This window comes from Vigna radiata, chromosome 8 (genome assembly GCF_000741045.1).
Source record: "Vigna radiata var. radiata cultivar VC1973A chromosome 8, Vradiata_ver6, whole genome shotgun sequence".
Taxonomy (NCBI): domain Eukaryota; kingdom Viridiplantae; phylum Streptophyta; class Magnoliopsida; order Fabales; family Fabaceae; genus Vigna; species Vigna radiata.
The window spans coordinates 24,932,900-24,947,421 of record NC_028358.1 but is presented as its reverse complement, the minus strand read 5'-3'; the positions used below and the strand labels follow the sequence as shown (position 1 = coordinate 24,947,421).

At 32.8% G+C, this 14,522-nt stretch overlaps 1 protein-coding gene across 13 annotated transcripts; it reads right to left on the bottom strand.

Moving 5' to 3' along the window:
- Window positions 1–9,061: 9,061 nt before the first annotated feature.
- On the bottom strand, window positions 9,062–14,226 carry LOC106772734. Of its 13 annotated transcripts, none has more exons than XM_022784720.1 (10): window positions 14,071–14,226; window positions 13,892–13,993; window positions 12,769–12,856; window positions 12,501–12,541; window positions 11,149–11,307; window positions 10,940–11,061; window positions 10,358–10,493; window positions 10,198–10,253; window positions 9,917–10,112; window positions 9,062–9,421 (listed from the first exon to the last, which is right to left on the bottom strand). In XM_022784720.1, exons 5-10 carry the CDS (start codon window positions 11,207–11,209, stop codon window positions 9,312–9,314), a joined length of 681 nt encoding a protein of 226 aa, XP_022640441.1. In that variant the 5' UTR covers window positions 11,210–11,307; window positions 12,501–12,541; window positions 12,769–12,856; window positions 13,892–13,993; window positions 14,071–14,226; the 3' UTR covers window positions 9,062–9,311. The 13 variants fall into 13 exon arrangements, with proteins under 13 accessions (XP_022640441.1, XP_022640442.1, XP_014514791.1 ...); XM_022784721.1 differs by having other exon boundaries at window positions 12,769–12,847; XM_014659305.2 differs by lacking the exon at window positions 12,501–12,541.
- Between the last annotated feature and the right edge of the window lie 296 nt (window positions 14,227–14,522).

Here is a 14,522-nt window from a genome sequence, read left to right as displayed (position 1 = left end):
AATCGATTAAAACGTTACAGGTGCTGAAAATTCAATTAGCAAGAGAATAATCGATTAATACCTTTTTTAATCGATCAGTTCATCGATTAATCCTTAGAATAATCGATTAAAACTAATCGTTGGAGTTTTGTGGTTTTTGAAAACTAGTCGTTGCACTCAATTTAACTGATTAGCCATAATATTAATCGATTAAAAGCATAAAATGGCCAATTACGAAGAATGGAAGAGTTTTTGCTTGAGTCTATAAATAGGCTTTCTTTATCCATCAACAACAACTCTTCCCTTGCGCTAAAATACTCAGAACTCTTTGAGAATTGTGTGCTCTTACTCAGCTAATGAAACTCTTGTCTGTCGTGCTGGTACATTGCTACTACGATGACAGAGGAATAGCGGGTTCATCCTTGGTGCGTCTGAGGTGGTGTGTGGAAGAGGATCATCCTTCATGAAGTAGTCAGAGGAGCTGTTTCATCCTTCATGAAGTATTCGGAGGAGATGTCTCATCATTCGTGAAGACTCGAAGGAGGTGTTGGTTCATCTCTTGTGGTATCAAGAGAGGTGGTTTCTAAACTTTTACAAATTGTTTCTTTGTGAATGTAGTTTGTAATTGTTTTGTGCTTAATGAACTATTTTTCTTGATTTGAGATAAGCGACTGGACGTAGGATTGGTAAGATCCGAACCAGTATAAAAATCATTTGTGCAAATTTCTCTACACCTTACTCTTTTATTTATATTTATTATTTGCGTAGTGAGATAAATTGAGAAGAAATTAAAAGGCACACGTTTATTTCAAAACCCCTCTTGGTTTTTTTATTCCATGCTAACCATTCCGCTGCAGCCGCTCTGACACAAACTACCATTCTCACCCCTATCAAAGTTGTTTATGGGGGGAGCTTTACCCACCAGATAGCTATGTATTTTATGATCAACAAAAGAAATTTTTTATGGTTTCTTTCACAACAAATGGCATAACAATTGTTTTATCATTACTGTGACTGTGCTTGAAATGCTTGATACATGTATTCATTGTATGTAAATTAGTCGTAAGTTTAAACATATTGCACATTACATTTCTGGTAGAAATAATCGATTAATCATTGTATATAATTTGTTAAATTTCTCTAGATTTCAATACATGTTTAACAAGGGTAAAATAGTTGTGTAGTAATCGATTACATTAGTTGTATAATCGATTAAAACACGTTGCTATGCCAACATGTGTTTAATAGGTGCATTGATATGTTTGGATTGAAAATTGATTTGGAAATTTGCTTAAGTGTTGAACTTGACCGATTACAGAAGTTTTCTAATCGGTTACATTGTTTATGTTGAGAAAATCATTTTCATTTAAAGCCTTAACTTCCTATAACTGTCATATATTAATTGGTTGTTGGCTTGTATGAATAGCATAATCGATTGCATGTGTTGTTTAATCTATTCAAGCTTATACAAATGTAAAATTGTTAAAGCAAAAAGGAAAAGCTTAACATATTACATTAATTGTGTAATTGATTAAAGTGCGTCAGGATTAAAAAATCCTATAAATAATTGTCTTCCACTATGTTTCAATACAATTTTATGAGCTATCATTTTCATAACTAACTTGTTGATTGAGTATTGATTGTAAGAGCATCTAAGAACAATCTTAGAGAATCAAATATCACATTTGGGTTAATAATCAAGATTCTTGCAAGAAAACTGGGCTGAAAAAGTTCTGATCAATTCTGCATTACTGGTGTACTACTGTGAAGATCAGTTTCAACATTTGCAATCAAGTGGTTTAGGGAGTTGGGATTTCTCTCAAGGTGTTTAGGGAGTTGAGATTGCTCTCTTATGGTAGAAACCAAATACAAAATTCCCAGATTTACAATTAAGGTAATAAAGACTTACATATCATTTCATGAGTAACAATTTCACATATCCACTCATCATTATTCATACATCCCAATGAATCATATTATTTCATCCATCCAAGTCAAATATTCATTATTCATACTTTAACAATGCTACATTTCCAACACTCAGACATGTTGATTCCCTCAATAAATCAGCCATACACATATTATTAAGATAAAATATCTCATAATTCATGCTAACCTCAATTCCAAACTTTTCACATATTCAGAATCATTAAATGAATCATACCATTAGGGAAATAGCCATTCAGATTTGAAATTACAGACACTGACTTTCTCAATTCATTTTCAAATACCAAAGCTCATAACTTTGAAATATTTCTCAAAGCAGTGCAACAGAATGGTTAGTGTGTACAACAAACCAAGAGAGGGGTGAATTTAATGGCAACTCCTTTAGGAATTTCCCATCCAAAGAAGTATCAACTTAGACTAAGACTAAGAAAGGGAAGTGAATAAAGACTTTCAACCAAAGTTCTTTCCTTATCAAAGTCTTAGATGGATTCTCTTTTCTAAATAAACATTTACATTGTTTTATAGGTCTTAAATAAAAGTTGAAGATCATGGAGAATCAACCAAAGAAGCTTGGTGAACCAAAGGAAGCAAAGGAGTCAAAGAAGGGATGAAAAATGGTGTTTTCTGGATTAGAGAAAATTGCTTTCGGATTGGACTGCAAGGCAAATTTGCCTTCCAGAATAGAAAATCGCTCAGCCACCTACTAGCCGTGCTCAACCATCTCACACCAGATTTTTCCAGCATTTAAAACACGTTTTAATTGTGTTTGGCTTAGGACTTGTGGCCCAAGATTGGATGACATCCTCAACACACTTCTTTTGCTATTCTTTAAAGCTTTGTAGTTAAGATTTAGAGCTCTCTCTTCACCTATAAAAAAGAGGTGCATCTCCATGTAAAATGAACTTTGAAGAGATAGTGAAATTTTTTTGAGTTTTCTCCAGACATATCCTCGGAGTTCAAACCTTCTAGTGCCAATTTCGCACTCCTTCCTCTAGCTTCCTTCCCCTTTGGAAGGTTGTCTAAGCTTTAGAAACCTTACATGCTCATCCAGCCTACATTGAACTATTTCACAAACACTTGGTGTGCACCAGAAACATCCTTCATTTCTCCATTCCATTGCATCCATTCTAAATCGTGGAGCACTCTCGCTTGAAGTATAGAGTTGTTTCTATCATTTGGCATTAAGAGCCAACACACTCACACTTGTCTTTAAGAGATAAGTCATGTTTTCCTTCATTTTTCAATTCTGCCATGTGTTGTTCCATTTCTGCCACTGGTTGATTTTTTTTTCTTCACTTCTATGGTTTGATTTCGTGTATGTTGTGGATGTTTGTGTTCATTCACTGTTCCTTAGTGTTTGTTCTTCATTTTAATAAGTGCAAATCCATTGTTTGAACTCAAATCAACTTTATTACTCATTCCTACTTGTGTCACGATCATGTGCAATTGTTTTGCAGTTTTATCTCTGTTATAGAGTTTGACTCTATCAGCTTGCAATTTTCTTTTTTTGTTTTAATCAAGTTCAGTGCAGTCATAACCATTCATTGATCATATAAAGCAATGATACATTGTCTAGCTTTGATCACATGAGCTAAAGCACTACTAAAGAGTTATTTCAGTTTCAAAATCTACATCAAAAATGAATTTCTAGTTTGATATGGTCAATATTGTTTCTGTCCAAATTTGTTGTGTCTAAAGCATGAGACAAGTTTCTTTTAAAATATTAAGCATGTCTCAAGAGCTATCAACTCATATCTAAAATATGGTTCCAATATTGTCACAGTTTTCAATCAAGTGTGTGCACCATGCTTGTTATCATTGTTTGGTTCTAGGTCATTTAAAACTCTACTAGCTCATATTTTCTAGCTAGATCTAGTTATTTAGGACTTCCTTATGCTTTGATTGAACCAGCAAGCTTTGCATCCATTGTTTTTTTCAATTCTGCTGCAGTTTTGCTTCATTTTTCTGCATTTTTAAGCCTCTCATCACTCCTAAGGCTAGGGATGGCAACGGGTCGGGTTCGGGTCGGATAGTGTGATACCCGAACCCGACCCGTCGGATAAAATTNTATCNGAAACCCAACCCGCTACCTNCCGGATATCTGCCTAAAAAAAATCCGCGGATTTTTTTCAACTCGCAGATATCTGTTGGATATCCGTTTTCAACCCACGGATTTTTTTCAACCCGCATATATCATTGTTTGGTTCTAGGTCATTTAAAACTCTACTAGCTCATATTTTCTAGCTAGATCTAGTTATTTAGGACTTCCTTATGCTTTGATTGAACCAGCAAGCTTTGCATCCANTGTTTTTTTCAATTCTGCTGCAGTTTTGCTTCATTTTTCTGCATTTTTAAGCCTCTCATCACTCCTAAGGCTAGGGATGGCAACGGGTCGGGTTCGGGTCGGACAGTGTGATACCCGAACCCGACCCGTCGGATAAAATTATATCTGAAACCCAACCCGCTACCTACCGGATATCCGCCTAAAAAAAATCCGCGGATTTTTTTCAACTCGCGGATATCTGTTGGATATCCATTTTCAACCCATGGATTTTTTTCAACCCGCAGATATTCGTTGGATATTTTTTAAGTTTTTAAATGAAATCCAAATTAAATTGCAAAAAAAATACAAATAATATTTAAAACATATATCCAAATAAATTCAATGGATAAGTAAATAAAAGTTAAAACATAAATTCAAATTAATAAAAATTAATAGTGCAACATGTATCCAAATACAAGTAATTTTAAAAATAATTGTTTTAAAAATAAGATTCCAAGATTTATGTTTCTGCTTCCATATCTTCATTTTGACCACTTAATTCCTGAAACAAATAATACAAATAAATTCATCAATCAAGCTTCTTAAACATAACATAAGGAAGGATAAAAATGTATTTTCAACTTTTTTAGCAGGTAACAGGTATCCGCGGGTCGGATAGTGTAGTACTCGAACCCGACCCGATTATAAGCGGGTATTAAAATATCCGCTACCTGCGGGTAGAGGGTAGTAAATATCCGCGAATACTAACTATCCGTTACGGATTTTATCTATCCGCGGGCGTGGATTTTTTTGCCATCCCTACCTAAGGCCACCCACAAGCAAATGCTTCTTGTTTACCTGTACCTCAAGATTCTTCAAGGAACGGATGGTTGTGATCTTGTTGAAGCCTTATAAGCCCTAAGTTAGCATCATAACATCTTCATCTAGTTCTATCTGAGCCATGGTGGTCCATAGTTGGAAACTGAAATCCATAAATATGAAATCAGTTGAGATCAACAAACTTTGCAGATATCAAGTTTCTCTCCTTTCAAAACGTAGGGAACTCATGGTGTTTTTCTTCATCTAAAATCCACTCGTTAAGATTGTTCCCTCAAGGCCTTGGATTAGTAGAGGAGGATGAGCGAGAGCTCCTTCTAGTTGGAAGCTTTCTAATATTAGCCATGTAGAAGGTTAGAGCTATGAAAACTAACGGGTTGGAACTTAAGATGCACAAGAAAAGAGCAAGATTGCACAAAATGCTTCAAAAATGCATAGAACACTCAAGGTATGTGAAAACAATCGATCAAGGACCCCTATATATAGTGTATGGACGAAGGATGCAACATAAATGCAGAGAAAAGTCGTTTATAGTCATTACAACAACTAGTTTTGAGCTCCAACGGTCATAACACACGTGATAATCGATTATTACAAGTGATAATCATTTAATGTTTCAAAAACCAGAAGCCCATAAATGAAATAATCGATTATGGCTTCCTGGTAATCGATTATTGTCAAACCTATGACAACTCTAAGGGAGGGATAATCGATTAGCTCTAATACCAACTGTATGGAAAACGTTTTTCGCAACCTTTCTGATAACGCACAATATCGAGCGTTTGAAATATTCTTTTGGAAGCTTAGACCCTCGACTTGAAATATATGTATATGCGTTGATAAGATTTTCGTGTTATTTAGAATATTTCTACTGTAGTGTTTTGGAAGAACTTCCTTAAAAAAGAAATGATCCTTTAGCTTGGAAGTTCTTGTATTTGGAAATATAAAGCTCAATTGTAGGTTTTTCAAGAGGATCGTTAAGTTAAGAGAAGAGAAAATAACACAAGAGATTTTATACTGATTCGCCTCAACTAAGCTACATCCAGTCTTCTTTACAGAGGGTTCCTTAAAAAAAATGATTGTTTAGCTTGGAAGTTCTTGTATTTTGAAATATAAAGCTCAACTGCAGGTTTTTCAAGAGGATCTTTTAGTTAAGAGAAGAGAAAATAACACAAGAGATTTTATACTGGTTTGCTCAATTGAGCTACGTCCAGTCTCCTCCATAAAGGGTTCCACTATAATCTTCACATGATTACAAATGAGTATTAGCACTACTCCTAGGACTCAGCTACCTCACCGACATTTCCTCTGAGTATTAGCACCACACCTAATACTCAACACCTTCAGAGATTTCCTTTGAGTATTCGCACCACTCCTGTACTTAGCTCCATGCCGAGATTTTCTTTGAGTATTCGAACCACTTCTGGTACTAAACTACTACACCTAGATTCCTTAACTCAAAATGAGTTCAATTGCAAGTGTTTTAGTTCTCTTCAGAACAACAATCAACGATTGCTTACAAGTAATTCAGACTAAATTTCTCTAGGCGAGTATTTGATTACAATACAATGTTGTCTAAACACTCGCAAGTTTTTCTCTCTTCTCTCTTACAGTAGTAAGAAATTTGACGCTTAAGCTCGAGAGTATCTCTTTCTCTTTTTCTCTCATTTTTTCTTTAGCTCAGATGTATTCTTTTCTTTGAGTTCTTTTCTCTTTTTTTCTCTTTAGGATGGATATGTCATTGTATGATTTTCTTATGATCTTGAGCTATCCTCTTGATTTTCTTATTGAGAGATATTATATTTATAAGCTTCATGAATATTTGTCCGTTAGACTGATTTTGTAGTTTGTAGCCTTGATATTTGTGTTTTCTCTTTCTTCTTTTCACAGCAGCCACTGTGTAAATCAACTTTGTCAGAGTAGTAATGTTTTTTCAGTCATTTTCTTAAAGTAGGTTGTATGATTTGTTTAGACTTTACTTCGAGTGAGGAACATTTTGTGATTATCTCCTTTGTCTCTAATGTTCACATTTTGATATTTGATATGTAGCATTGTGAATGCGTGTATAATAACTTATATGCAAAATTAGAGTAAATTGTGCATGCAGCAGATATGATTTTCTTATCACTTTTGTTGTTTTTGAACGTTGAGCATTTAATATCATTTAATGCTTGCTTAGAACAACAAAGTGTTGTTTAATTTCCTACCGTCAAGTAGCATTTTACAATTAAGTTCTTGAATCCGAAGATACCAAGTATATATAAATACTTCATCAAAAGATGAGATGATTGTTTAGTTCATGGTATCGTTTTGATCAAGTAAACACTTTTCGGCTTTTGTCTCTTTTTACACAGATAGCATTTAGCTTACTTTAGGCTTTTTTATGTATTTTAATAGTTAAATCTTTTTAATGTATTTGTCGAAGACATTGTCTCAACCTATTTGTTTTTTAGAGAAACCAAATATCCAATACAAGTATTATAAACATTAAGCGTTTAACTCAATTCTTTTTTAGACGATTTTAGACAAGACATCATTTTATCGTATGTATGTTTTTTTATTTCCTATGACCTAAGTATTTTTCTATGTTTGTGATTCAAATTCTAGGTTGTCTATTTAAGATTTAGGCTCTAAATCTTGTATTTTTTATCCTAAGTTGTTTTCTTTTATTAATCGTTATTTAATTAAATTTCAAAACATAAAATCATTTGTTTACAGACTTTGTCTTTAATAGTAAATGCCATTTCTAAAATCTATTTACACTCTCCGTTACTTTCATTCTCTTCATCACCATCTATTATCACCCATATCTTCCACCTCCACAATAAAAAAAAAATGAAAAATCAATTTAATTTTTTAAATTATATAATCTATTACATGTTTCAGATGAAACGATAACAAGACACATCATTAACCACATAAAAAAACACTAATACAATTAGGTATTAAGAACTAATCTCATAAATTTCGAAACAATAAGACCTACTAAAACAAACTTGAAAAAAAAAAACTAAAACCTTAAGAAAAAAATATAGTTAATCCTTAATATAACATTAAAATTTTACTGTGATATTCTATATTTACTAACCTATTTATAAACCTGTTAGGCTACATAAAATATTAAGAATCTGTATTTAGAATGGATGTTTTCAGAAAATATTTTTATATTAAAAATACTTTTCAGAACATTTATTTTAAAAAATAAAAATATATTTACAGAAAGTCCTTCTAAATCTGAAAGCACCTAAAAATAAAAACATATTATGAGATTCAATCCAAAATATATGAAAAAGATATATTCCGTATTATTTCATCCAAATTTGAAAATAATTTGTTAAAGGAAGATGTAGAGACTTAAATCCAAATATATGTATAATTTTATTCTCCTTTCCACCTCTCCTCTATCTTCTTTTCTAATACCCTCTTTACGAGCCATTTTATTCTCCAATACCCTTTATTAAGAAGAATGAAATATATATAAAACTCTACTAAAATTCATATCTTATAAAGTGTAACCAAAGAGAATTTTCCTCTCTTGAGGAGCCCAGAAAAGGCTACTTTAAAATTTTATAAAACAAACGGAAGTTTTCAGTACAAAGTACCTTTGGTATTACGATATTTTGTATTATCATATTTTTCTTCAAATAAACAAGATTTTCTCCCATCAAATTAAAGACCTTAAAGTGACTGCTCAAAAGAGTGTTTGTGCCTACCAATGCTTCGTACACTTTCCGTAGTGCATCTATGCTTCTTACACATACAACACAGATTTTAAATGTTCTACTTCTCTCTTTTTCTATATACCAAATTCCAAAATCTAAGAATTCACTTCAAGCTCTAACTTTAATGTTTTAAGAACTAAATTATCAACTATTTTAAAATTCATTTAAATTTATCACTTTTAACTTACAAAGGACCAGGTAATATAATATCTTGCCTAAGGCCAGAATTACGGTCCTCTGAACATACCTTTAATAGAAGCTAATGCACCCTCAACCAGCAAACCGAAAACACCAAAATACTGTTAACAAATAGTTTGTCATAACCTCGTTATACGTTAGGGGGAATGGTTTGAGGGTTTTATTTTATTTTCTTGGGGAAAGAAGGGGTGTGGGGGTGTCCGAGAGGAACCAGTTCAGTTCAGAAAAAATGAACTCCAACAGATTTTCTAACCTGAACTAGAAATGAAAATTCAAGAATCGATATTATTATTTTGCATTTAACAATGCGAGAAACTTCACCATCTACAGATTTTAAGGTACTATGTTTATGCAGGATTACCGAATCAATCATATTTGGTTTGGTTTTGGGGCTGCGAAAAAAATTCCTTTGCTTTATGAGCTACCTCTGCCTCCAAAACTGCTTCTAGAACTATGTCAGATCCTTTCACATCAGCTGTTAATATAACAAAAACAAAAGAAGTTTCATATCAGGTATCGTTCTAAAACAACCATATTCCCATCAAACATGGACAGACAAGACAAAAAGCTATCAGGCATTCATAAAGAAGAAAAAGGAAAAATAATTTGCAAATTTTGCAATGAAAGAAATAATATTTTTTATAATATCCTAGCCTATATCTGAAGCTCGGCAAACAGTCTTTACTTCCGGGTCTTCGAGCTAACCAAATACAGTTCAAATGAAAAAAGTCTGCAGATTAACTAATCATATCTGAAAACACCACCGGGTGTGTAACGGGTAAAAAGAAGCTAAATATTTTAGTGCCTTTACATTTTCATGTATGGCATACATAGATAGGAATCCAAAAACAACATCACATGACCAATGATCACAAACTGTAAAGAAAAAAATACCGAGTAAAAAGTTGTGATTGTCCAACTCATGAGAAAATCTTTATAAGAAAAGCCAAAAAAACAAAAAGTATCATACCCCCACGATTTGGTAACAGTCCAGCATTTTCAGCGGATATGGGTAAGACAGTTAGCTGCAGTTTGTTATCTATCTTCTCAACTTCAGGACTAATTGCTGACAACTCATTCTTTATGGAAGGGGACTCAGCCAATCTGGCGTAAATGGTTGCTTGATTTTGCATATTGCACGAATTAGAAGACACAAAAGTTGAGTCCTGGAAATATATATTAGGCATGTAAGCACACTCAGTTCCCATACTAGCATATACTTGTTTCATTTTGTGGGTTAGGTCCATAAACCTTGATAACAGTGGGATTCGGGTGATTCTCTCCAGAATCTTCTGGTTTCTTAGAGTCTATATTATCCAAAAAAGATAACAGTATTAAACAAAATCTCAACAACTGCATCTGTAAACGATTATAAAACTGTTACACTACAAAACAAGGTAGTAAACAATACCATTTGGGATAGATGTCTGGTCAGGATTGTCAGCAAATCCTCGTGTCAAAGGGCCAGGATTTATGATTGATATGCTTCGAATTTCATGACGAATAGCATCTAGCTGAGCCATTGTGTCTTGCAGTTCCTTATGAACCTAAGACAAAATAGGCCAATACCATAAAAAGTAGTTTATCACCAGAACCAAGTCTTAGCAATGGACAAAGATTCCCCAATGAAGCATAAATATTTCACTAACTTTTATGTTCATATTTGACATTATTGTCCAAGAAATTCAAAGTAAACCACATGTTAAGATTCTACAATGCAAAATCATCTTTTCTCCAATTAAGCATAAGACATTTACTGTTTTGTGTACACGTATTAGTTATTGCTTATAAAAAAAATCATAAGACATTTACAACCCAAAATATTATGACTTGGTGTGCGTTTGGTTTTCTGTAGTGAAAGTGCTTAATGGTATTTACCTCAAAGCAACTAGTTATTGCCTTCGTGCAACAAAACACACAATCTATAAAACCCCAATGAAACTTACTCCTGTAGGTTTTATAATACTGCTGGTAACTTGGAAAATGGGAATACCTGGCGAGCCTGGGATTGCTGCATAACATTTTCAAACTGACCACGAGCCAATTGTACATATCCAATAGCTCTACCAGCAAGTCTCCCTGCTGTTCTGGATATGATTGGTAAATCCTTTGGACCTATCGCACATAACAATTCAAATTTGTATTATAAATAATATAAAATTTTGCATGTGATAAACAGATGTAACAATAGCATGATCCAACCTATCAGAGCGGCAGTGGCTCCAAGCAACAGAAATATTTCTCCATATGAAAAGCCCAGCATTGCTCACTGTCTTTTTGAAGAAAAATTGAATTCATTTGAAACCCTAAAGAGTTCAATAAAAGGGCAAATTGGAAATTATAGTCGAATTGCTAACTGACCTGAAAGCATAAATTGAAAAGAATAGAATTAGCATGACATTGTTACAGTTTCAGTGCTTCCTACAAGACAGTTAGCTGATGAATGAACTTTGGTAAAACAAAAGGGAGAAGAAGAAACGCCTCGGGGAATTGATTTGTTTTCCCAGTAGAATAGCAAATCTGGGAACTAAACAGCCCACCAGATAAATTGGGATCTGTTTCATGCCTTTGCTGTTTACACTCCCTACTTGCTGCATTCACTTTACCCTTCCATCTATGAAATTACCTTATTAGACATTAACTTTTTCCCCTCATTTCAAATAGTCTTCTTCACATACCTTTATTTACCATTTCCTTTAACATTGAAGCAAAGAATTTCAGTCTCATGTTCCAAGAGTTCAATGTATTGATGCATATAGAGTAGGAATGACTGTTCTTTCTCTCACGAAGTCAATTTTCATACTTACAGTCTGAATAGTCAGCATAAGCCTTGTCACTAATAAATCTTTTATTTGGATGTTATCTTGATGTAAAATATTGCAAACGATGGCACCTTTTTCTTTACAGTTTTGGTAATTTTGATACGCCTTTAGCCCAAATGATTACTAAAAATCACCCTTGAAATCAACATATATGGATATTGAGTTTTTCGATCATTCGAGAAAAAAAAAAATGGTCTTAAATTAAACATCACTTGTTTTTACATACTGCTGCTTCACCAAGAAAATAATGTGAAATTATTAACCAAAAAGTCAAACCTAAAAATAGTATAAATATAGGCTTCATTCATCAAGCTGACCAAAATATGACTCAGATATAGCTAAAAAACAAGTTTTAAAAATTATTTATGCAATCTTTCAAGCATTCAACCTTCATAAAAACAAGAAAGGTTGTCTAAGCGACGTGCCTATTGATTGATTGTGAGAGGTTTTACTTAACATATAACCAAAAAACTAAGAAAATCTCATCAAATCTTTGGATTAAAGAAAACTGCAAAAACTTTGAAGTTTATTAACAACGTAACTCAATAAATTATATACCCCAGAAAGCCATTGCCCGGAAATTATAGCAACTTTAAGATCAATAATTTGCAGATTTCTCCAAAGCAACGCATAATAATCACAAAGCAAATATCACCAAATAAAATTTAAGTAATAAAAGTGAAAATAAAAATTAAAAGAAAATCATCCTATCCTACTGAATTAAATGGGTACATTTGATTCAAAAGAATCCATATCTCCGCACTGAACTGAACCTGCCAAGAAAACAAAACGTTTCTGTTTCATTCTCTCATTACTCTTATAGCATATATTCTCTTGCTTCTAGATTGGTAACGGGGTATAATCTGACTTATACACGAATTATTCGTTCTAGATCTGGTTTAACTATTTTTCTCAAATTATTTTTTAAAACACATGCATACAGATATATAGCCGTAAATGGGTACCTAGAAATATGATTCTGCAAGAGAAACAACCATACCTTGAAATCAATACACGAGAAGCAATCCTTTACAATCAATCAAATTAAAGAGAAGCCGCTAAATTCACAATTAATACCCCTGCAAACACTTGGAAATAAGAGAAGTCGTGATATTGCACCAGAGATGTACATGAAAAACTAAGAAAATTTATGACGTCACAGAAACAACCAAATTCTCAACATATTTAATAAGATCAATACAAGCCAACAATATTAAAAACTAAGGCTGAAGATAAACAAATATTTTTCTCGTCAATTTTCAATTTTCTTCTGGTTACAAACTATTTTCTTTCTATTCCTGCTTTCTCTTAAAATATAGTAATCAATAACCTTCAGAAAAAAAAAAAAATCAGATTTCTTATTAAAAGGCTATGATACATCAGAATAATACAATGGAAAACCTCAATGAGCCAATTCCCAAATGAGGAAAAGAAGGAGCTTGTTGAACACAGTTGGGATATAGGGGAGTTGTACCTCCGGGAGCTCTTGAATGTAAGAATAATATTTCACAACAGTACTTGGAAACCAGTAACTTTAGATTACTGGATCAAGGGCACAAACAATAAATCCAAAATGAAGGAACCGTGACCAAGAAAAAAGGTAAGGATATTTAGCAATATGAAAATGATATCGTGATATAACGAAGCCATAGTAAATCGAGAATCGAAACAGAAAAAGCATAAAATTCTTCTCAACAAAAATATAATGTAATGATCACTAGCACATGTGCTTTCCAGATACCACCAGCAACATTAGCTTAAAGTCACTTGTTGTTTTAGCCAAAAAAAACTAAAAGGAAATGGTAATTCATGAAATATTGCTAATTAAGAATTCAAGCTCTTTACAACACAGAGCTAAAAACTACTGCCGCACGGCATATGAGATGTAACATAGTTGATATCAATCCATCAAAAATTTACGAGAAACTTCAGACTCTTTAAATAAAATAAATAAATAAATAGCAAATCCTGGCTCACTCGTGTAAAAAATGCATCTTTATAATACAAAGAATCTCAGACTCGAACTGGGACAATCTCAACTTTGCATTCATAATTCCAAAATTTCACTGTGCAAAATGTGTTTCTGATATTTGAAGTACGAAATGGGAGTTAAGGAAACATACCTTATGACAACAACAACCTTCCCAACATGCAGTGCTCTAACCTTGATCTTAATCTCCGGCAAACCCACCCACCAGCGCAATAGTGGCACCAACCTGCGTTCTCTGAAACAAAATCCAACAAAAGAATGAACGTAAAGAGAACCATATACTAGAGATTTAAGATTACCAATTAGAATTACCTTTGATTGGCCACTGAAATTTTCGAATTTTCGAGTAAATCGCAAAGAACAAGCTGAAGAGGATTTAGGGTTCTTGAAATTTTCAAATAGAGAAGGTAGCGTGGGTTGAAATTAGGTTGGAATTATCTTGGTCTGTATATAATTTTGGATTTTCCAACTTTTAAAATCGAAAAATTTATATAATAATATTGATCAAATTAAAAAAAAAAAAAGCAGATTTAATTATATAAATGTTAAAATCTTGTTGATTATTTTGAAGATAATTTTTTTTATTTGAATGAATTTAGGAATAAATAAGAATGAATTTGGAAGTACATTTTTTTAATCTATCATATAAATTAAATCTTACACTAATTCTTACAAATTTTACCTCTAAATTTATCTTGTTTATTTATAAACTTCCTCAGATAAAAAAAATATATCTTCAAATCTTCTCGAATTGACTTAATTAT